Genomic DNA, 25,278 nt, shown 5'->3' with positions numbered 1-25,278 from the left:
AGTAATGATGACCTCTAACAAACAGAAATCAGTTCCTTCTCCCAGCACTCAGGCAGACAATAATTTATCCCTCAGATCCTGCCCTTCTTGCTCATACCAGGGTTCTGTGCACAAGAAATAATCTCCACATATTTTTTCCCTGAATTCGCATCCTTTTTAAGTCTGATAGAAAAGAATAAGAAATACGCTTGGTTTTACAACCTAGATGGAAGTTTGGAAAGACATCTTTTTTTCATTTGCCGCAAAATGGCAGAAATGTTTTAACTAGATGTAGGAAAACAGTCCAGTTACTGTTTTAGAAAATATGTGTGTGTTTGTGTTTGTATATACGTACACATATATATTCACATACATGTAACACACATGACTGTGGTACATTGCTTTTTAAACAAAACTGTAATAAGAAGAATAAATAGGGTGAAATAATGAAATGGCTTTCTAAAATAACCTCTTATCAAAGATACTACTACCCTCCCCACCATGAAAAATGTTAATTCTCTATTACTTTGAAACTTAACATTGAGAAACATTCATCAAAAGATACCAGTATGTCCCAGAATTTTAATGAGATTTAAATATTCTGCATTTAGAAACCATGAAGGTGAAGAGAGTACACATTACATGCAATGAAGCAAATCTTTCCTCCTTCCTGTCTCTCTAGGATTTTCAATACATGGATATAAAAGTTACAGTGAGTTCAAAATCATTTATAGCTTTTTTTCTGTTGCTAAAAGGGCAAATTACAAAGATGGATTCCTTTTTGAAAGATAAAATTCATAGTTTCATCAACTCATCCCTCATGTACACACACACACAAAATGGTCAGGAAGGATTGGGGTTCCAGTGTTGTTTGATACTGCTGGAGGATTAATGTCTAAGCTTCCCTAAATGTCAAAAAGCCATTCAGGGATTTCTGACCAGACATATCCCAGCTGCCCAAGTCACCTTTTATAAAATCACATGGGCCGAAATTTCACAACTCTAAGTATAGTAAACATGAAAGGAGATTAATAAAGTATTTAATTTGCATAAAAGGGAACTAGTGGGCATAAATAAGAAATGCAGGATAGGAGAGATAGGACCAATAAAATAATTATATAGAAAAGCCTATAGCCATAGAAATTCTTTATGTTCTGTTGATATTGTTTAAACACACACATTCACAAAGCTAATAAAAAAAGATTATTCTAGGGTCTTAGCACATATTAAATGATACTCTTTTCTGCATCTTTCTAAAATTCAGTTTTATACAATATCAAGGAACAAGTGAAGGGGATAGGAAGTGACAAATCAATGTTATCAAATCTACTTAAGAGTACCGATAGTTCAAATTATAAATTATAATTTTAATTTCATAAAGAAAACATTTTATTGTTTTTAAGTATACTTTACATACAGTATTTAGAATACATTCAATAAAAAAGAAATAAACATACCTATATAATAATAAAAGAAAAACTGTGCTTTCCAAAATTTGTGCTTTTTAATACCTTATGTTTTTTTTTTTTAATAGAGGCATGTTTATTTATTTATTTATTTGTTTGTTTGTTTGTTTGTTTGTTTATACATGCACTGGGTACAGTCAGAAGCACAGGGGGGGGGGTGAGAGAATTCACCAGAGTCAGAGCGGGAAGCAGAGCAGGCAGAAGGACCAAAGTACACTGCTGAGGGGAGCAGCGGGCGGCAGGAGAGGTCTGCGCGCCATGTGGGACCCTCCTTCGGTGGCCGGGGAGCAGCCGAGGATCGAACCGGCGCTGCAGAGTCTGCAGGCAACTTCGCAACCCAGCCAGCGCTCAACCGCGCTGCGCCACCGGGGAGGGCCTTAATACGTTATGTTTTTTAAAATTTACCAATAGTTCAATTAATTAAAGGGAACAATATTTTACATATATGATGATCCTTTAAAACCACAATGTGTCCTAAGTCCAAGCATAAAGTCAAATAAAAAAAGGGCAAATTTTCATGAACTATAGAATAATATGAAATCCATGGAAGTCTCCAGTTTAGGACCAATGAAGAGAATTACAATTTTTCCAGAAATCCCTGAAAGCAAAGCCACTTTGTGAGTCTTACTTTTACAGTGAAAGCTATGTTCTGAATAAAAGTGTGTGTGTGTGTGCACACTTCTTGTCACCGTTTACCTTAGCAAGGGCGTAGATGCGAGTACTGGAGGGTTCAGCCAGTTCTTTCTTGATATCAAGGTTAGATGGCCATTCTTTGTTCATTGGGAGATTGGCAGTGAAGCCATCGATAGATGGGTGGCACATACGTAAAGCCTTCTGGAAACTCTCCTCAAAAGTGCGTCCAATACCCATCACCTGTCGTACACATTTATAGAGATCATATTTAAAGAAAGACCTTATATTTTTTTAATTTATAACAGAACTAGAACAGCTTTCAAAACACAGGAACAAAACCATTTATCAAAAGAAAACAATTCACATTTTAGGTATTATTTTTCTTCCTCTCTTTTTCTATGTGGTTTTGATGTAATGAGCCTTTATCACTAGGTCAGTCTTTTACCACTTAGGGAATTTACCTGTAAGTGCTGAGACCAATGAACAAATCAACTGATCCAACAGTATTAAAGTAGAAACGAATCAACTGTTCCAACAGTATTAAAGTAGGAACTCTGCAGTCAGACCATACAGACCCATTAATAAGCTCTTGCCTTGGTACAGATGTTCTTAACAATAAAGCAAATGAAGAGAAACCAACAAATATTAACATATATTAAAAAACAGAATTAGTTCTAAATGGGTATAAGTAAGTACCTAAGACAGGTTGACTTTCTTTATAGCTAAGCATTAATATTCATCACAGAAGCTTGAGTGTCATAACAAATACTGACAGATTCAGATCTTGAAGGTAAGTGGATACTAAATTCCCCCTGACAAATCCAGCATGTCTTCCCACAATCTTTACAGCTGATTGTACACTAATCAATTAGAAAAACCATGTGGTGATTTAGTTGGACAAGTTACAAGTCAGAACTAAACTTAAATTGACCTTGAAGCCTACCTAGTTATTTTCAGTGGATAAACACTGTCTTTGAATCTTTCCATGGAATAATAGATTGCTATGCATTTTTGGTCTCCAATTTAAAATAATAACAGTCATAATGTTGCCTTCAGTGAACTTCTGTGACTCCTCAAATAGATCTAAATTCCCATTAATGTCATTTTAGTAAATCTTTGTGGCAACTATCACAAGATGCATATTCAAAACTCACTAAAACCCAAAAGGTAAACTTTTGGACTGTTTCAAATTTAATTAAAAATAAGGAAAGATTCTCAAGATGGTAGTCCCATTCAGATGTGCAGTTTCTGAGGTGTAGTGATATTAGAAAATTACATGATGAGTTTATGGATTTGCTGGGCATGGAAAAAAATGCCAGAAATAAGGTATTTCATGGCACCAGAGAATTAAGGAATTTTATAATTTTATAATATTCCTGGAATACTCAATAAAACTTATAACAATTAGATGTTTAAAATTTTACTATAGAGTAAGTAGATTTTTATAAAAATAAATTATAAATTATAACTTTAATTTCATAAAAAACATTTTATTGTTTTTAAGTACACTTTACATTCAATAAAAAAGAAATAAACACACCTATATAATAATAAAAGAAAACTATGCTTTCCAAACTTTGTGCTTTTTAATACCTCATGTTATTAAAATTTACATTCATTAAGTAAAAATTTCATAATTTTTTAGTGGGAATGCTGTTTTAGTGGAATAACTACCATGACCAGCCCTGATTCTATTCTACTATATTTTCATAGCACATGTAAGTAAACTACATATTTTAATTTTTACCATATTTTAATTAATATTACACTTGGTTCTGTTTATATTCTCTGAATTTACCATAAGAAATAATGTGTTCCAATTAACTACATTTTTTTTCGCTGTTTTATACTCAAGTATCTTGCTCACAGCAAGAATGTGAGGAATGTTTTCTAACCTGAGTTGAACTAAATGTAAGGTGCTAAATATTTGTTGTCAACAAAAATTTCTTAGATAATAAGCCCCAAGTGAAAAGATTATAAAATTATCTTGTATTCTTTGTCCTACAAATTTTACTTTTGAACATTATAAAAAAAAAAAAGACTGATCCCATGAAATGTAAACTAAACATCTATTTATTTGGCAGAAACACAATTAATAAACTTTCTCATGACATCTGAATTCTAATTGTATTGTATACTAAAGAAGTTAATAGAAAAACTAAGGTTGAAAAAACTATAAGGAGAAAAAATTAATTGATGGTGTTTTATAACAAGTAAGACATTTTAATTTAAAATGTTAAATTGTTCTTTATCTGTCATTACTTCACAATTTTCCCTTAATATCTTGGAAATTAAGAAAACCAAAATAGTAATAATTCTGCCTTTCATGTGTAAATATGATTAATCAGTAAAAATGCATTTTTTTTCTTTTTCTCTACATTGGTGATATGTTTAAGCTGTGTTACCTCTTATAAGTGGCATGGATTTCTAAAATGGCTAGTTTAAATTAGGTTATAATGTGGGACAAATGAAGGCCAATATATAACAACATATCATAAATAGATTCCGGCTCTGTAATCTAATCAGCATGGCTATCTAGACACAGACTAAGAGCAGTTACATTGACAATATGAGAGGAATAATTATGATAGATGGCTGATACCTGATGAAAAATGATAGACAAGTAGGAGGGTGGGTTGGTGGGTGGATAGACAGACAGACAGACATATAAAGATTGAGATTCATCCATACTGCTGATACCCAAAAACTCTACCCATAAATAGTAATAATAATGGTGATGGAGTATATACAGGGGGTATGCTATATAAATGTGCCTTAGAAGAGATCACTAAACACTTTACATGAATTAACCTTAAACCTTATAAGATCATCTCCGTTTTTCAGATGGAGAACCTTAGGGTCAGTGTCCTGATGAGTGTCTAGCAAGCAAGTGTCAATGCCAAGAGTAAAACCCAAGTTAATCTAGTTCCAGTCTCATCTTCTCTCCATTAAGCGAAGTCTTCTGAATGCAAAAAGAAATACATCTCTAGATTGAGGGGTGGGGGCAGGCAATGAAGTGAAACTCAGAGGCAGTGATCTGATTCCATTCTTTCCTCCCACACAGAGGAACAAGGTCTCTGAAGATGGAATAATCCAAAGCTAAATTTAATTTTAAATAGTATAAAAGAAAACATTATGAAAAATTAAGAGTGCTAAAAGTTTAGAACATTTCAGAACAATAAAAGGAAATTTAATATTCCACTGTTATTCTCAATTTGGAATTAAAAAAAAAAACCATGAGAGTTCTTTTAGTCCATTACTTTTCTTTAATAGACAAGGAAAATGAGGACTAAGGAGGGTGAAGTAACAAACTGTGTGAATGGACTAAAGTTGAACTCTTAACCTCCATTCAGTAATCTTTTTGGTATACAATATTGTCTTTTATATCACTTTATTTTCTTGGTTTGGTTGTGGTTATAAAACACACATACACATATAAAACATATATGATACATGTTCTCATGTGTATGTACAGATTACATGCTCACATACATTATCTTTCCTTTTGAATAGAAGGTTGTAGAATCTATTAAATAATCAAGTGACAAATGCCTTATCTTAACAGAATAATGAACAGATATTGAAACACTAGGAAGGATATGAAATTCATATATACCCTCTAATCAAGAACCCAATACCCGGACAACTTTAAGACTTTTAATGTCAAAGATTTGACAAAACATCTAAGAGCAAAAGAGGAAGAAACCAAGGACTCACCTCTCCCACACTTTTCATTGAGCTACCAATTCGTGTGGTTGTTCCATGAAAACGATCGAGATCCCAGCGAGGAACCTTGGTAACCATGTAATCCAAGCTAGGTTCAAAGCAGGCTGATGTCTTCCCTGATACAACATTCTTGATTTCTGGAAGTGGGATTCCTAGGGCAATCTTTGCAGCAATGAATGCCAATGGGTAGCTATACAGGAAGAGACAATTTCATCTTTATTTTCTTTCAGCAGTAAGCATGCAAAATAACTCAAAACATAAATTAGTCTTAGAAATTCTAGCTTTATTAAACAACGGGGTATAAAACATAAGTGATCTCTGCTCTGTACAAATATTTAACAGCCACTTACAAAATAATGTGCTTTATGATCAAGCACAGAGACAGAGATCACAAAAGAATTCTCAGTGCATCTGACATGCAGTACTACAACTCCCAACCCTCCCCTCCTCAATCTAAAATCAATAGCTTCCTTGACAAAGTATTCACTTGTATGTAGCATCTACTAAGATAAGAATCTGCAATATATTTTTCTAAAAAATATATTACATGACTGTACCTAGAAAAACAGTGTAGCTAACTGGTACTACTGGATATGGAATGGAGAGAAAATATGTATTTGCAAATTTGGGTCCTTGCTCTGTTTCTAAATTATCTTTAAGCCACTATCTCTGGGTTCTTTGCAGAACTAACATTCTGGAAACTTGACTATCCTCTGGAAAGTCAGTTTTGGTAATTGTGTTTGAGAAAATAATTCAGAACATTATAGAATTGCATATGAACCCTGCAGTATAACTCTCCCCTAACAGATAAGGAAACCTATAGAAACAATGTGATGTTTCAGTGGAAGAACCAGAAAAACTCAGGTCTGCTGACTCTTAACACAATGTGCCTTCTACCAGCCCATGGAACACTATGTAGCTACATTAAAAAAAAAAAATCTTAGGAGTAGACATTTGTTCATTTAAATGCCACACAATTTAAATGTCAGATGTTAAATACTCTAATAGAAACAGAAGTTATTAATAAATTTTCCCAATTATTCTTGTTAGCAGTTTTTATACAGACAGCAAACTTATTTACGTGACTGCAGTATTTACCCATGGAAAAACCAACATAGTTTAGTCTTGTGAAGTTTTGTTAAAATAAGGTGGACTGAATGCTTAAGTTGAGAGAACTGTATCATTTGTCTACCATTTGCTGTATACCTAAGATGCCAGTTGAAGACTAAAATTAAGGATTAATTTGCACTTTTTAACAACATCTGCAAAGTGCAATTAAGAAGCAGATTTTTCACAGCCTGCTTTGACCACCTAGCTTTTGATTAGTTTATGATTAGCCAGCAAACACAGTCAGCTAGCAATACCATTTGCATCAATCTGGCGGCAAGCTCATTAATAATCATGTCCTTAGGGTCCTAAGTGATTTGAAGGCAGCAAACAGAAATGGAGACTATAGTTTATAAATGCTGCACAGTCTTCCACTAGCTGTCAATTTTCCAATCCTACCAGGAAAGAAATTGCAAACCAGGGTCAATCATTCTGGCCTTACCCAGTGGCCTTTGAGGCCAGGGCGGAGCTTCGGGAGAGCCGGGCATTCACTTCAATGATGCAGTATTCCATGGTAGTAGGATGAAGGGCAAACTGAATGTTGCATTCACCCACAATGCCCAAGTGGCGGACCACATTGATTGACGTCTGTCTCAGCATCTGAAACTCCACATTGGAGAGTGTCTGGGCTGGGGCCACAACAACGGAATCACCTGTACATACAAGCAGCACTTACTATTTGGTGGCAACTTTAGTGAATTAATCTATTTCACAATACAAGATACTACTGTACACAGGTTTGTTAGGAAAAGAATTAAGTCATGGTACTGTGTAGTAAGGCATGTCAGCTATTATATCCCTAGATTCTTGTTTCACCTATTCACTCTGACACATGCCTCATAGAAACCACTTTCCCAAGCTCATTTAGCTCTGAAGATTTCAGTCATCTGTTTACCAGATTGACATTAACTTTATCAGTTTTGTTACTCTTTATTTCAAATTCTCTCTGTTCAAATCCTTCCATAAAATATGAGCTCTTCTTTACCCAGAAAGGCTGGGTAACACATTGTGTGTTACCCAGACAGGCTGGGTAACACATTGTGCATCCCCCCGTCTGCTCCAAGGCACAATGTTTTCTCTATCTTATCCCTTCCCATTCTTCACTCCTCTCCAACCACAACGTTAATAGCTTCAATCTCTTAACTTTCAGTCACCATCCCTTCAGCCTACAAATATATTCAAGTCTCTACTGACTCAGCAAGACCCTCTCCCACACTGCCATATGATCTCAACACTATGGGGGTGTGGCTGTTTCCTCCCTCGCTTGGTGACTAACAGCCCAGACTAATTTAAGTCTTTGCAATCTTACTTCTCAACACTAAGTCTTGCCTTCACTACATTGCCTACATTTGACCCTTTTCTCAAAAAAAAAAATCAGGATAGTAATACCTGCTTTACTTGATAGGGTTTTTGTGATGACAAATTTAATGTATTTCCAGTACTGAGAAATACTGTTATGTGTAAATTTTATCACTAGTCTGTCAATTAGGAATAATAGTATTTAAAAAAGAACTTAGTGAAGATAGCCATGCACCATCAAAGACATGAACTGAAGGCATGACAATAATTCTTGATGATTCTCTGCCTACCTGTGTGAACACCCATGGCATCAACATTTTCCATGTTACAGACAGTTACACAATTGTCATCAGCATCTCGCACAACCTCATATTCGATTTCTTTCCAACCAGTCACTGACCTCTCCACCAGAACCTGGTTGGTCATAGCAAAGGCCTGGAAATTGGTGACAAAGGATATTCAAGAGTAAGAAAAAGCAATGGTTTAAACATGGGAAATTGGCAAAATGCTCTAGCTTACACCTTGGTCAGACCCAAATTCTCAAGCCCAGTCTGCATCCCCCCCCCCCCCCCCGTCTGCTCCAAGACACAATGTGTCAGAAAATCAGTGAGGTGGTAGGAATAGCATCCAGCAGTGAATATGCTTGATTTACATTATTGAGGCTTGCCATTCAAAGTGCTGATATGACATTAAATCAAACTAATTTAGGAAAAAGAGAAAATAATTGAGCAATCAGGCAGAGGGAAATGAAATTATTTCAGCAGCTAGGCTTCTGTGAAACTAGAAAATGTGATAAGTACGAATAAATATGGAAAAATAAGTCTAAAGACTCTGGCTTTCTCTAAAATAGCTGAGGGTGTTTTGTATAGTGACATACACAATAAAAGTCAGTTGATGTTGATGAGGAGAAGAAAGAAGCTGATGATGGTTGTAAACAGTAGCCAAGATGGCATATGAAACTTGGGAATTAGAAGAATCATATGCAACTATTATCATGGTTAATCACTGCCTTGGTGCTTAAATACTGAGTCATATATCATGTATGCCTGATTAAACAGATATGAGTTAGTATAATTTTCATTTCATATTTACTGAGCAGCCACTGGTGGGTAGAACATTGAACCCAAAATACAAAGAGGTAATCTCTGACCTCAGGATATTTAGTGTCTGCAAATCCAAGACAGTAGTGTCCTTTTGTCTCATATATTTTTGATTTACTACAGCAATGAAAGGAAGAGAAAGGAACTGGAGAAAGGCGTTCAAATGTTTTTAAGTTACTAGGAGGACATATAATGAAATAATATTGCAATATAAGTTCTTCTGTAATGTGTCTCAACACATTATTATTATTATTATTATTATTATTATTATTTTTAGAAAAAGAAAAATACTGATGGTTTCACTCATAGCAGGAATTTAGAAAACCTAAATAAGGGACCAGGAAAAAGACTAATTAATACAAAGTAAAAATCAAAATCAACAAGCAACTATAAATTAGAGACACACTACGGTGGTGGGGGGGGGCAGGGAGAGGAAGGATTAGGGTCAAAATAAGGAGGGGTACAATTGTATGGGGAATATAACCAAAATGAAAATGCATACATTATGCAAAAATGAAAAATGATGTAAGAATTATATAAAATAAAATATTAAAAAAGACAATGAAAAAAAATCAACACTATTATTTTTAACCTTGGTCAACAGGACAGGCTCCAGCATGTGCAGCTGCAAATGTAACACATTTGTCTCATAACTGTCCATGATGAAGTTTTTTAAATGGTTAGGAAACTCTGTAACCAGTGTTAACAACTGAATAATGACTAATTTGTCAGTAGGAGTGTCTGCTAAAAGAAGAATTCTAAGGAAAAATGTGTATGAACTCAGGGAAACCTTTCTGCGTGCTAACAAAGTAGACTAGATATTTGAACACAAGGACAACTGAAATTATCTTCACATTTAATCTCACTTCTTTTTCTCTCAAGCCTCAGATTTTATATTTAAGGTTAATTTAGAGACCGAGGTGAGTTCATACAGCTTTTAAAGGTATGGTATGAAACATCATCTCATGAAGATGAAGGGGTAGCATAGAATAGAACAATGCAAGTAATTATTCCCACAGGGAAAGTTAGATTTTCAACAAAGAGAATCATTGAAAGGCTTATTGACTATTTAAGGAATATAAATAATTAAAAACTAAACTATCCTATTCCAAAATTGCCTTCATTGTAAATTTTTTTAGAGAAAAAAGTTAGTGTTAGCTATCCACACTGTGATAAATACATTTCTAATAGAGAAATAGAGAACATATCATCACAATTGGTAGTAAGGAAGAGATTGCTAATATTGAAAACACCAGGGACCTCTAAGAGGCTAGAGGGAAAAAGATGTGTACCTCCATAAACATGTTTTTTTCTTTAAATACATGATTCAAGTGTTTATAATGCAAACAAGAAACATTTATATTAGCTATATTTCCCCTCATTGTTTTTGTTTTGGCAACTTTAGAAAAAGTAAATTCAATTAGTCAATGTGTAAGTTTGCCATCATTGTTATTTGAATATATTTTATTTTATTTTATTTTATTTGTCCTCAAAATCCCTTGTCAGCAATTCAAGGACTTGGTTTTCTTTCACTCTAAGAGGAAATCATCATAAAGCTATAAGCTATGCTTAAACTATTTATTCAGCACTTCCCAAAACAACCCTCACAAGAATTCTGTCAGATTCACTGCCATGTCTGCTATGTAAGTTACACAGGCTCCTGGCTGCACATGTATTCATTCAACAAATAAGCACTGAGCCACCAGCACCGCTATTCCATCCTCTGAGCAATGAGTGTGGGCAAAACCCACTGCTTCATAGAACAGATTTTCTACGTTAATCTCTAATTTTTGCTTTAGAAAATATCAATTTTCTCAATTTGTCCCCTTATACTTAACAAAATAAAATCTAGTAATATAGAAAAGTGATTTTGATGGAAAAGAAGTTGTAAGCACTCAAATATCACTTTTGTTTATCTGTGTGTGGTAAGTGGCAGAGAGCTCACTCATTTTTAATATGTTAAACACCTACTTAATGTGTTTTGTTTCACATACTAGATGTCATTCATGTCCCATCATTTCAAAACATAATGGAAAATAGGATATTACAGTCTACTTTTTATTACTAAAATACATTTTAGCATTATAGGTATTTTGTAGCAGATTGTGAAGCTCAGAAAAATGAAAATGGATTAAATTCATGGCACTGATATCAACAGTGAGGACAACAAAGATGAAGGCAGAGTGATCACCAGTTTACCAAGGACCACCCGGGTTAACACTGTCTGCATGTAAATAATTGCACTGCATTTCACTTTCAAAGGTATCATCTTTTAAACAAAACTTTCAGGGTCTCCCTGGTGGTGCAGCAGGTTGAGTGCAACACTGTGAAGCTGTCTGCAGCATCTGCAGTGCTGGGTTGATTCCCAGCCAGCCAGGGAGCTACCCACATGGCGAGGCAGACCTCTCCTGTCTCACCCGCTACTCCCCTCAGCACTGTACTTTGATCCTTCTGCCTGTTCTTCTCCCTGCTCTGTCACTGGTGAATTCTCTCACTCTCCTGTGCCTCTGGCCTGTACCCCAGTGCTTATATAAATAAATAAATCTTTAAAAAAAAAAACACTTTCAGAGAACATAGCAGTGATTTAATAAATGGAGAAAATGTTATTTCTTTTTATTATCATTATTATTTAACAGTATTTTTTTTGGACTGATACTGGTTTGTAACACTATCTAATTAAAGGTATAGGTTCACCTCCAGTCAGATGTATGTTACCATACAAGCCCCCCATTAAAACACCCATAGACCTCTACCACATTCCATCAAACCTTCTTCTCCCTTACTCCCCATTCCCTCACACTCGCCTTCTGGTAACCTCAAATCTATAATCAGATTTCTAGGGGTTGTTCTGGTTTAGTTTTTTCTGTCCCTTTGCTTTGTTTCTTTATATGCCACATGAGAAAACACTATTTCTTGTCTATTAAACTTTATTAGTTGAAAAGGTATATTAAGTCACTTTTCTTGGTTGTGCAGAACTGCATCTGTGAAAATACATACCTTTGTGCTGAGATCGACTAAGGTCTCCTTGTTAGGACAAATGCCTGAGCCTAACCCACCCAGGGCATAGGCAGAACGAATCATCACTGGGTAGCCAATGGTGTCTGCAGCCTTCAGCGCATCCTCAATCTGTCAACAAGAACAAGGATTCAACAATTTAAGCAGGCTACACTCACAGAAAAGACCACCCCAAGAGAATTGGGCAATTCATATAAAGCAATTTATTTGGGAAAAATGAGAATGGAAATGTTATATGATTCCCTCTACTCCTTCTGAAAACAGATGTTATCTTACAAATTTTAAGTAAAATTCTAGAATTGAAAAAATAAGCAACAAGGGTTTTTTTGGTTTGTTTGTTTACCTCTTTGTGGTGAATTTTATTTTGCCATATAGAGAAATGAAGCCATGGTCCAAGCAGAAATAATCATCAGTAATTTGAGAATGGGAAGCATGTTGAATTTTTAAATTCATTTTAAACATTTTCATCTCATAATGAAACAAGGTCTTCTACTACTAAAACTAAATTAGTGTTACTGCAGTTAGCCATTAGGAACACTATATAGAAAGAGATTTTTCATTTTTCAAGTCCCGTCAGAAAGTAGTCCCAGAAGCTTGGGTTTTTTGTTGTTTTTTTTTAGCTTACAGAATACAACATATGGTGGCTATATTTTCCTGTCATCGAGTATTATTACACTACCAATGGGAATGTAATTACACCTTTCCCATATGCCTGCTTCTCATCCTGAGGAAGCAAGGACATAATTAAATCTGGCAATGAAAGAATAAATGTATGGCAGGAGCTTTCCAAATGTTCAGCAGAGCTATCCTGGGATTATTCCTGATTGACAGCTTTGTAACATGCCATATACTTGATAGCATTCTTTTCTGAAACATACATGGTCCATTTTTAGTTGTTCCAGCAATACTTGCCTTCTCCCTAAGGAGCTTCCTATTTGTACAATGGGGAAAATTGCATCAAAAACTGCTTCCAGTACCCCTATTCCACTAACTATGTGCCTGAAATCAGGAGCAAACTTTTTCCTGGCACCTGATAATGGCTTGCCAATAGGCATAGAATGGAAGATGGATGGAATAAAATAGAAGATGATTAATAGAAACGCAAAACCATCTGTCCTTAACATCTATGCAACAGGTTTCTCAGTCATAGACCTTAGTGAATAAAGTCAATGACTTTTTTTCTAGGTAATTTTATTTTTAAACATTTAGTCCATTCTAACAAGAACATGGAAATCCAATCACTTCCCATCTACAGGTTGTTCTAACATATAAGATGTGTGAATGGGTCACAGGAAGAAGGTAAAAATCACTTTGGCACAGCAAGTTATTACAATTCTTAATTTTAATTTAGAAGTTATGAGATTGGAGGCACTTCAACTATTGATGAACCACTTTGTCTCTGGGTTTATGTTTTCTTTTAATAAAAGACATTATGAATGCCAATCCCTAACATCTCAGCAGTTCACATTCAATGTCTCTCAGGTGCTAGCACATTGCTAGAAGAAAATCTATGCAAGTATAACTTTAACTATTATTTATGGGTATGACAAATCATTGTCCCTAGAATACAGGACAAATAATGGTACTGCTTCTCTAGAGCAAAGATTCCTTACCGATTCCACAGCAAAGCTTGGGGCAATTTTTTCATTAATCTCATTTAGCTTGTCTGAGAACAGTTGCCTGTCTTCCGTGAACATAATGGATTCAACTGAAGTCCCCAGGACTTTCACGTTATACTCCTTGAGCACACCTCTCTTGAATAGTTCCACTCCTACAGAAGAATGGAAATAATCAGTTTTTAAAATCTCAAACTCTTATGGAATTTTTTAACAGCTATCTGAATATAATACAGAATTTTTTAAATCTTAAAATTAGCCTCAAGAAGCCATCACCATCCACAATAGAACTGCATATAGGATGTAAAAAAATGTTTTTTAAGTTAAAATTCAGAACCCATTCTGAAAAATTTTTTTGCTGATAACTCTGTCACTTATATAACCACCTCAGGTGCAAGGTGAAATTCTCCATAATAAAAGTGAAATTCTCCATAATAAAATTCACAATAATAAAAAATCTTAGGAATACAGAGAATCTTAAGATCTTAGTATATTCTAAAGGTCTTTCTGAGCTACATTTTCAAAAGAGTTTCTCTTATTTAAATAATCTCAGTGACAAGGATATCTATCTGGGTTTGAATCACCAAAATTGTGTGTTTTAACTAACTTGCTATCTGATTTTGGCTAAGTCTTCCATATTTGATACAGAGATTGCATCACCAACTTGCTTACACCAACTAACCAGAAACTCATTCATGATCTAAGATTTGACCAATTTTGAAGAGGACAGAGCATGGGCCTCAGCAGACACAAAAAGGGATGGTAGAGAGACTGATGCTGTGGTCACAAAAATATACACAAAATGCCACAAGCCTGATCCATTAAAGCACTAAATCCATGTTAATTCTCATTTTTCATTCATAATAGTTCTCAGGACTTCACTGATAAAAGAGAAAAGCAGTATCTTTGGATAAGGAGGGAAACATAAGAAAACCACTTGGTTCTCCCTGAGCATGAAAGTAAAATGTGTCTTTTTATGCCTTAGCTGTTTCTTGAAATAAGCCAGTAATATTTGTTACATGACATTTACAGATGACTATTTGCTAACTACCTCCCCACATATTAGAAAGAAAGCTTTTGTGAGCACAAGGAGCATAATTATTAGGTAGGTTCAAAGAAAACATTATTATATATAAGAACACAGGCCAAAACTGCATTTGCAAAAGAACTCACCGCAGTTGAGAGCTGTCTGGCCTCCCATGCCTAGAATCAGCCCATCTGGCCGTTCTGCCTTGATGACTTCTGTGACAAACTGAGGGGTGATGGGAAGGAAATAGACAGTATCTGCTTGCTTCAGACCCACCTCATTGGTCTGCACCGATGCAATGTTTGGGTTCATCAGGACAGTTTTGACATTTTCTTCCTGAAAAAAAAAAATGTAAAGGAATCCAGGATCTGAATACATGATCAAAAGAAGAGAATAACCATATCCACATGAAGGTTGCTATTGGGTAGCAAAACTTTTGATTATTTTGTGGGCTGTAGAGATCAGTCATAGGAGTAATGACTGAAAGTTAAAAGAAGACAAATGCTTGGTGAATGGAAGGATGAAATCATTTGAAATAAAACCACATAAAAAGAACAGGCCGCTTCATGAGAGTCACTCTGAATTCCATACCACTACAGACAATGCCTATAGAGTGACTAGACACCCACAAATATGACTGAGTTTTACAGCTCAATCAACCTTAAAAGAGTAAAATATTTCAAATGAAACTAGAAGCACCACCAAAGCTGCTTCCCTTTGACTGAGGACAACATTGGTTGTTCATTTAAAATACAGCCTAATGCCTTCCCTCTTGCTGGAAGCACTGACAGTCTTCTGCTGGGTTCCACTTTTTTTTTTTTTTTAAAGATTTTCATGCCTGCTGTAGTGCTTTAACAAAGAATACTACACAACTGTTTAAACATAATATATAAAAAGAAAATGACCATATGGCAAAAAATAAAATAAAAATGTGTGTGAGAGAGAGAGAGACAGAGCAAGAGAGAGAGAGAGAGAGAGAGTGTGTGTGAAGGGATTCATACCCCAATCTCCTGACATCTGGAGAGAACCTCACAATAATTCTTCATGTTAGCTACTAAGATAATAGCTTTATAAACCAGGAAGAGGGTGACTTAGCAAAATAATTATTATGAAATATGAGCAGATGGTTCTTACCTATTAGCCTGTCAAATTTAAACTCTTCTAAAAAGTCAACAAAATATTCAGATGACAGTATAGGTACCATCCTCAGAGTCTTACATACCTTAGGGGGAGGCTCTAAGTAAAAATTGTAATGTGTTTCATGCTATATTAAATTCAAATTGTGCCTTAAAACTATGTACCATTTTTTGATTTATTTGATTTGTACGCCAAAGTGATGAGAGAAATTTCCACCAACAAGATGAAGAAATTAGATTCAATATAACAGAGAAGTGGTAAAATTAGTACTCTAATTCAAGTCTTATGACTTATCTCCTATTTCCTTTCATAATATGAGTCTCTCGAGATTCTAAAGAATTGTTTTAAACAGAAATAATTAACAAAATATGAATGGATAGAGATAAGCAAATGTACTTAAAATATGAATTGGAATTTAAATAATTGAGTTCCATCTAAGAATACATCATCAACAAAAGTTACAGGAAGTCTTGGGGCCTCCCCTGGTGGCGCAGCGGTTGAGTGCTGGGCTGCGAAGCTGCCCACAGCCTCTGCAGCGCCGGTTCAATCCCCGGCTGCCAGTGAGGGTCCCACATGGCGCGACAGACCTCTCCTGCAGCGCCCGCTGCTCCCCTCAGCAGTGTATTTCATCAGTCTGCCTGTTCTGTTACTCGCCCTGACTCTGGTGAATTCTCTCACCCTCCCTTGCCTCTGACTGTACCCAGTACTTGTATAAATAAATAAATAAATCTTTAAAAAAAAAAAAAAAGTTACAGGAAGTCTTGTACCAGGGACAGACTTAAGTATAATAGTAAGTTTTTTTCCTAAATGTGCAATACAACTTAATTATCTATTTTCATAAAAATAATTACATAGGGAAAAGTCTCACACACATATATGATGAGTGACCATTTCAGGGAACTTTGTATCATTTTTCTAATATAGTTCTTTCCACAATACATGTACCACCTAATTCTTTTTAAATATTTAATTAATATCTAGTAATATCTAATCACAATAACACATCTAATAGTTTCTATTCCTAATAAAAGCACATTTAAAAAAGTATAAGCTATAGAAATATTCTTTATAAAACTATCTACCTAAAGAGAAGAAGAATCATAACACAATGAAGTAAAATGACCTTGAAAATGTGCAAGAAAATTGTGAGCTTGTGTGCATACATACCTGAGCATACATGCAAAGGGTATTTTTAAAAAATGGAAGAAGAATAAGGTAATTGGGGGCTGTGTTCTACCTTTTTTAACAGACATCTATCATGTGAAAATCTATGTAGAATACTGAATAGAAAGAAAAGAAAATTTTTGGCCAACTGATCTCTTCATGTGTTGTCCTATTCTCTAGACACTTCCCTGCTTTTCTCTCTCCCACTCAGGTCCCTGGTGAACATCTTTATACTGCAAAGCCTGAGGCAAGGCCAGGGAGAACTCCATTGCCTCTGGATGGTCTGATTAGCACCAAATTGGACACTAGGCAGACAGGTAAGGATACGAGAGAGAAGCCAGTTAGCTCTTCAGGAGAAATACCTCACAAATACAATGGAATTTTTCTAAATGTTTGTTTTACTATGTGAATGGTTAGGGAAAGCTCCAGAGAAAGTGAAGAAACAACTTCTCAACTTGGGTATGAAATCTCTTTTCCACTTGACAATCCAGCCAAGCCATTCAGATAGGTCATCCACTTCAAGTTATAGATAGGAGTCTCTTAGTGACAGGTAACAACTTGCAAAGCTTGAACAAAAAAGACATTACTGCCTTTGCTCTCCAACTGAATCTTCCCATTTTGCTCTAGCAGAGATGCCTGAAGCATCCTGTAGAACATCTGAAGGGCTTTAGAGCACCAAAGAAGTCCAAATTCCCTCTTTCACACAAATGACCAGTGTATTTTAAAAGCCCACTGGCCCAAAAGTCTCTATAAATGTGGCCTTATATGTTTTCAACACAGACACGTGATGACAGATAATTTTGGAGGCCAAGCTAACCTTCTTAATTTATAGACAGGAACATTTGAGAAATTTAAAAACCTTCTCTGTGATCAAACTTTATTTAACATAAGATGTGTGAGGAATAGTTTGGGAAATTAATTATAGTGACTTTGAAAAGAGGTAGTGTCATAAATCTAAATTATAAAATACTAATTAGACTCATTAAAGGGAGTATTTAATTCTAGCAAAGATCATATTCTCTCACCTTCATGGCTTTTACAGCTTGAGATCCTGAGTAATCAAATTCACCTGCCTGACCAATAGACAGGCCTCCTGATCCTAGGATAAGGACTTTGGAAACCTGTAAGCAATAAGAAAATAACATTATTTTCATTACAAGCATGGTGACAATAAGGCATTTTCAAGAGTGAGGAGGACAAATTAGATTGCCTGGATTTATGTGGTGATTTAAAGTACAGTGTTTTGAAATACATATAATAAGTGGGCAGAAAAAACTGACACATTTAAAAATCTCTAATTTTCAAGCAATTCCCAAAGTTCATAAAATTTTTTCACTTTAAAATTTTTTCAGAAGCTCTACATTTCAGTTAAACATATAAATATCTAAAAGTAATTATGAAAATATATATGTAACTATATATATTATGTGTATGTGTATATATATATATATATTTAGATAAGGATCTCCTTGAAATTTAATTGACTAAAAGTAATACACTCAATAGTCCATAGGTTTCTTTGGACAAAGAATCAGCATAAATACAAACCAGCCTCAGTGCCTTCTTCCTTACCCAAGAAGGACCAAGCATAGCTGGTGAGGCGATACCTTCATATTTACCTTTCACCTTTACTTTACAGTTCAATACTAGAAATATTTATGGAAAACTCAATAACAAAAAAAAAAGATGTGTGTTGGTAGCATATTAAAAATCCACAAATAAACACACTGCCTATTGTTTACTCACAACTGCCAAGCCCTTCAGTAGAAAAAGAGGTTCTTGGCCACTGCAAGAAACAAGGACTTGGAAAACTTGGTTCCCATCAACAAGTATTTAGAGGGAAACTACTATGCAAAACATAGTCTTTTCACATACAAAACACTGTGGAATACCAAACTATAACATTTTCCTCACCTCACCGTGGACAAAAGAAAAGCACCTGAGGTACATGCGTTAATATTCTGAGAAAAACACTACACGTAAGTACACAGCTTACTTAGCTACTGAGCCTCCACATTTTGATTCCCCATCAAATGGCTGTATTAGCACCAATCTCTCTGTCTCACGAAAAGAAACTGTCATGGAAATCCTTGAAACAGACTGTCTAACCTACCTTATTGCTTCTTGTAAACATATCAATCAACTCTCACTTTTATTTATAAAAATATAAAGTATATACGGGTATATACTTGAAAGCACATACATTTTTGTAAAATTTACATAATAATGGTGTGAATATGTAAATGGTTTTAACTAGGAAGGAAATGGGTAGAAATCTTACATTAGCATACACATTCAAACAAATAAGGATTTAAGTCTTACACTATATTAATCCTCATCCATTTGCTCTTGAGAGGTAAAATAGTATTATTTGACACATGACAGCCAATAATAACTCTTGTAGTTGAAACAAAAAAATCCAATCTTACATAGTCTGAGCTTTATCTCAAGCATATATAGGGCTAGAGTGTATTAAGTAATGGAAGATGTTGCAAATTCTAAATTATATCAAATTCTAAACTAAACATTAGTCTTTACTAAACTAATTACAAATATTCTAGAAAAAGTAAACTTTGACATGTATAACTTTAAATCAAAACATGAAGACTCCAATGAATATCATCAAGAACAGAACATAAGTAGCTGCTAAGATAATTACAATATTAAAAATCATTTTTCACAGACATTAAAATGACTTAAATCATTCCCTTTAAAAAACCCATCACACTATAGAGAAAATCCAAAATAGATAAAATCAAACCACCTATACTGACCTCAATTCGAGATGCAACTAGCGCTGGCTTTGGTAGAACTGATGTAACGGTGGTGCCTTTTCCTTTTTTTATTAATGACAAAAAGGAATCAAACAGGTACTAGGAAAAAAATTATAAACAATTAACTAGAAACTTCAAAATCCATTAGTTCGTCTGATACAATATGTCAGTTAAATTTGAAACTAAACAACATATGATTTCTTCGCATAGGTATTCCTCTGCAATATTTGTTTTTCTTTTTTGCCAAATCTGGCAAGACTACACATTTACTTATGTTTTATATGATTATTAGATGAAATAAATACTTCTAACTACTCACTTCAAAACTACCAAAAGAAAGCTTTCAGCAGGCAATGAACATTTAAGATAAGCATTTTGAGAGTCATATTTTTGGCCTTATAATTATCAATCTTTTTCTTCTTCTAAATAAAATTCAAATTATTCAAAAAATGTTCAGTCTATGCCACTTAGGCATTCTAAGTATAGAGTGGCATTAAAAAAAATTCTATCAACTCTAAAAATATTGCTAAAGAGTATCCTTAAGCTTTACCAATGATTTTACTTTCATTGTCACACTAAACACGATACATATCAACAAAGATACACATTTTTTGTCTTGTAACTATTTGACTGAACAAGAAAAGGGTTAAGTGACATTCACTCCATTGTGTATCTTAATTTCCACATTCCTATTCTGAAGAATTGATAGAGGCAAATAATTTAGATTTTAAATTTATAAAAAGTATTCAGCATTCATTAAATGATATACGTATGAAGCTAAATGTTATTTATGATTTTCATTTTAGGTCAGTAATGTTATACTGACTTTATTTAAAACCATTATTTCCTAATAATATTAAAATAAGGACCAAATACAAATATCTGAAAAGGCAACTCAAGGATGAGGAAGCAGACTTCACAGAGGAAATTTCTTATTTCCTCCCTATTATATGTAGGTAGCTTTTCTGAGTCTCCCCTGACAAGGAAGAATTGTCAGCATTACTACTGGAGGCCCTAGGGTGGGAAAAGGAAGTCACTCCACACCTCCCAGATTGTTCTGTGTCAGACTTGTTTGGAAGGATAGCCTTAAATACTGAACCAATAACTCACTTAAAAAAGTAAAAATGTTTAAGTTAAGAACAAAATTCTTCTAAGCACTCCTCATCATTCTTTTCTGAAGCCACCGACTCATATGTATGTGCAAGCATGCCCTGTCCCCTCCCCCACAACCTGCCCTCTTCTATCTCTTGCTACTGTTTACTCTCCCTTCATGACTACACAACCAGTTGCCATAGGGATTTTTGTGAAGTCACAGATGGGGGATTAAAATTTCATTTCCATTATGAGAACCGGAGAGCAAGAGGGAATTCATTTGCATAATACAACAATTGTAAATTTCAGAACTAAATATATTACAATGATTTAAATAAAAATAGCATCACATTGGGTTTCTTAAGGGCTTTCCTACTTTCATTTTTTATAAAGATAGACTTTTCCTTCATGATATTCATGGAGAAATTTTAACACAAAAATATGTGTTTTCAAAACACTTGTGTTGAGGATGTCCCTCACCAACATCATCTATGGTAATTATTTTGATTTCTTGAATTTTCACCTAAGCACATTTCTGATTAAAACAAAAATGAAGTGGATAATAGGCTTCCTCTTTCTGACATACCTCAGTGTCTGTTGGTCCTGGGCTGACCTCTGGGTGGAACTGCACCCCAAAGAAAGGTTTGCTCTCATGCATGATCCCCTAAAGGAGTAAGAAAGAAGAAAGTCCGTCTGTAACAATGAGTGTCAAATTCTATGTACAAGTCAGGGGACAATAAAATTCAAGTAAAAAAATTATTAAAACCTTAAGAGTATTCTAAAAACTAACAGTACTAATAAGAATAGATCAACAAAGACTCAACCTAATATGGTTCCCTCAATAAAAACAACTGATATGGACAAAAGCCTGTGGAACCCTTTAGGCTCTGTTGAAAACAGATTCAAATCCACTTCTTTAATCTGACTTCTAAATTGCTTCTCCCATGGTATTCTTTTTTTTTTTTTAAGATTTATTTATTTATTTATACAAGCACTGGGTATAGTCAGAAGCGTGGGAGGGTGAGAGAATTCACCAGAGCAGAGCAGAGCAGAGAGCAGAACAGGCAGACCAACGAAGTACACTGCTGAGGGGAGCAGCGGGTGGCAGGAGAGGTCTGCACACCATGTGGGACCCTCGCCCGGCAGCCGGGGATGAACTGGCGCTGTAGAGGCTGTGGGCAGCTTTGCAACCCAGCACTAAACCACTGCACCACTGGGGAGGCCCTCCCATGGTATTCTTAAAGGTTATTTCAGGCCTTCTTGGTTGCACAAGGGGTTAAGCACAGCACTGTGAAGCTATCTGCAGCCACTGCAGCATGAGTGTAATCCCCGACTGGCCAGGGAGCTACCCACATGGTGCAGCAGACCTCTCCCGTCTCACCTGCTGCTCCCCTCAGCAGTGTATTTCAGTCAGTCTGCCTGTTCTGTTCCCCACTCTGTCTCTGGTGAATCCTCTCACCCCACCCCTCACACATCTGCCTGTATCCCAGTTCTTGTATGCATAAATAAATCAATCTTTGAAAAAAAAAAAAAAGAATGGATTTTAGTGAGTCAACTGATGAGAGAATAAAACAGACAGAAAAGACTTTTTAAAAGCAGAAATAATCTACAAAATAACCTACAAAAAGATTCCTTCCATACACACTCACCAAAGAAGCCCTCGTAATAAAGGGAAAGGTGTCTGTATAACAGAGTATTAAAAACCCTGCATTTTTTATCACAGACTAAACAAGTTTACTGAGAGCACTTACCTCATTTGTCTGATCATTGACATTCACAAAAAGTGGTTTCCAGCCAGCAGGGAGGGTGTTGTCCAAGGCATAGCCATGGTTCTGAGCAGTAATGAAAGCCTGTCTGTTTGTGACATTCAAAACAGGCTGATTCTGCCCTCTGGAGAGAAAAGGAGAAAAAGAATAGGAAAAAGGAAAAGTCAAGAGAAGAATATAAGCATGTTTGAGGTAAAACAGTGAATAAGAAAAGCCTATTAAAATTCAAAAGTTTCAATTGCTTAGTGAAAATTACTCTGTGAGAAAAGTCACAGATTGTTAAACCCATAATTTTAGCAACAAGAATCAATTCAGGAAGCTTTGTTGTGTGTTAAATATCAGGTCTATTAAACTTCTATAATCAGTTTTAGAAAAAGGGGAACTGCACTCATAACAAATAAAGAGTTGCCCACTAGCTTTAACAGAGACAGACATATAAGCAACTTATTTCAAGGGAGCAACAGCATTTTTAAAGCTAGAGGAAAGATATGACTGCTCAGTCCTGAATCATTTTTAATTCTACTTTATGTGGAGGTTGGAGGTTGGGCCATGGTGTGTGTGTGGCAACAGAGGGGGGAGTTGGGGGGTAAAGGGGGAGCAGAGAGTTCCAAGATGGACAAGTTAAAATCCTTTGGGAGATAAAAGTAAAATGCAGAGAACCTGAAGATTTCTCAGTTACCAAGTCACTGTAGAGTCTCATGATGTTATCTATGCTCTGAAATCAAGCTTGATATCTGAACAATTTCCCTTGGAATGTCATTTGATTATTATAACCTCAATTTATGCCAAGGTAAGGAAAGTAGCTTAAACTATTATAGTTATCCCGACAGAAGGCTTCCTTCCAAGAATTCTATAAAAGTGGTATCAGGTACTCAGACAACAGTGAACCACAGAGCAGTCTGGCTATCAATTTTTCTGAAGGAAAAGGTATGTAAGTTCTCCAAGTCTTTTAGGGTTTAGTTACTAACAGTATCGAAGAGTTGGTTCAGAACCTGTAAATAAAACCATTTCTGCCTTACCTGTTGGCCATGGGCATTTTGTAGGTCTTGGCACCAGCTGCCAGTCCTGTTATTAAATTTCCTGTGCTGATTCCAAACAATGGTTCCTTGCGATCACTTTCCAAAATCTAAATCAGGGAGAATGTTTTTTAAGCCAGAAGTACAGTTCCCAAAAATGCTGCCTCAGAAAGGATAAAATAAAACTTACTTTTTTTTTTCCTTAGTTAACAAGGAAAAGAGACTAGTTATTGAATTAAAAGTTGGAATATAAATAAGACATGACTGATAAATAGGAAGCATTAGAATTCAAGAAATGCGCTTAACATTCAGGTGAACCTAAATCTAATTTAAATCTAATGGCCTTTAAGAACATGGAGCTCTTTTAGGTCCCAAGGTCCTCGTGAGGAATGCAAGTATCGTTTCACAATTGTATGGAAAGACACCTCTGGAGATTACACTCCAGTGTGTGTGTGCCCAGAGGACACAGTCCCCATTCCTTTGTCTGAAGGAAGGTTCTTTGTCCTCTGCCTCTCTCTTCTCTTATTTCTTTATATAATATCTTGCTGACATAGCCTCAGAGGTCACAAATGGGAGCACTAAAACATTCCTGAGTAAATAAAATGTATTGCAGTCTTTTCAATAGTACAGAGCAGAGCAGCCTCCCCTCTACCTCACACACAGATATACACACTAGCCCCATGTTCACTGCACCTTTTTGACATTCTGAATTAGTGGTTGTGCAAGGGCTGGGTTCCCAGGTCCTCCGGCAATTAAAAGCCCATCATACTCCATCTTGGTGAAATCATGATTCCAGGGAACTAAATGCACTTCAGCTCCTCGCTGGAAAAGAACACAAGAATGATCAACTTAATAACAGTTTTCTGTGCCAAAGTGTAGTTTTTCTAGACCTTTTCTTGACTAACTACTCCCTAAAGGAAAGGAGTAAACAGCACATGATTCAGAAAACATAATGTTGATCAAAAAATTCTTTGGTGGCTCATTGTATTTTGTGTGGGGCATATGGAGCAATGGTCAACAGAAAGTGGATAAAAAAAAGTCATTAAAACTTTGATCCTGAAAAAACAGGCAATGTGTTTCCTGTATTTTAGGAGGTTTCAGAGCCTAAGGGCTTGTGACTAGGGTCCCAGGAATACAGGTTAACTTCATTGTGCGATAAAGAGCTGCAGAAGGAGATGAATCCATCTTCTACAAGATTTCAGTTGGTTTACCTTTCACCTTTTCAATTTTATCTTTTTTGTCAACTAAATTTCAATCAGCCTTCTTTCCAGTGCTTTCTCACATCATCTATAATGAAATTCTAATTTAAAAAAAAAAAAACTAGAATTTTCTATAGAAACGTGCACAGGAAAATATCTTTG

The 25,278-nt window shown here is 35.3% G+C and overlaps 1 protein-coding gene across 1 annotated transcript in view; it reads right to left on the bottom strand.

The window, feature by feature from the left end:
• CPS1 (carbamoyl-phosphate synthase 1) overlaps positions 1 to 25,278 on the bottom strand; it is a gene marked incomplete at its 5' end in the record, with an annotated part of 115,507 nt that overhangs the window by 57,474 nt on the left and 32,755 nt on the right. Inside the window, 13 exons of the mRNA XM_084254864.1 lie at positions 2,142 to 2,318; positions 5,796 to 5,994; positions 7,354 to 7,564; positions 8,501 to 8,645; positions 12,308 to 12,436; positions 13,939 to 14,096; positions 15,115 to 15,304; positions 18,295 to 18,390; positions 20,044 to 20,142; positions 21,722 to 21,799; positions 22,887 to 23,025; positions 23,921 to 24,027; positions 24,611 to 24,739. Coding sequence (XP_084110990.1) covers positions 2,142 to 2,318; positions 5,796 to 5,994; positions 7,354 to 7,564; positions 8,501 to 8,645; positions 12,308 to 12,436; positions 13,939 to 14,096; positions 15,115 to 15,304; positions 18,295 to 18,390; positions 20,044 to 20,142; positions 21,722 to 21,799; positions 22,887 to 23,025; positions 23,921 to 24,027; positions 24,611 to 24,739 — 1,857 coding nt within the window. The remainder of the gene's footprint in view (positions 1 to 2,141; positions 2,319 to 5,795; positions 5,995 to 7,353; positions 7,565 to 8,500; positions 8,646 to 12,307; positions 12,437 to 13,938; positions 14,097 to 15,114; positions 15,305 to 18,294; positions 18,391 to 20,043; positions 20,143 to 21,721; positions 21,800 to 22,886; positions 23,026 to 23,920; positions 24,028 to 24,610; positions 24,740 to 25,278) is intronic.

Source organism: Talpa europaea (assembly GCF_964194135.1).
Source record: "Talpa europaea genome assembly, chromosome: 1".
In the NCBI taxonomy this organism is placed as follows: domain Eukaryota; kingdom Metazoa; phylum Chordata; class Mammalia; order Eulipotyphla; family Talpidae; genus Talpa; species Talpa europaea.
The sequence above is the reverse complement of the archived record's forward strand: the minus strand, read 5'-3'. Positions and strand labels throughout refer to the sequence as shown.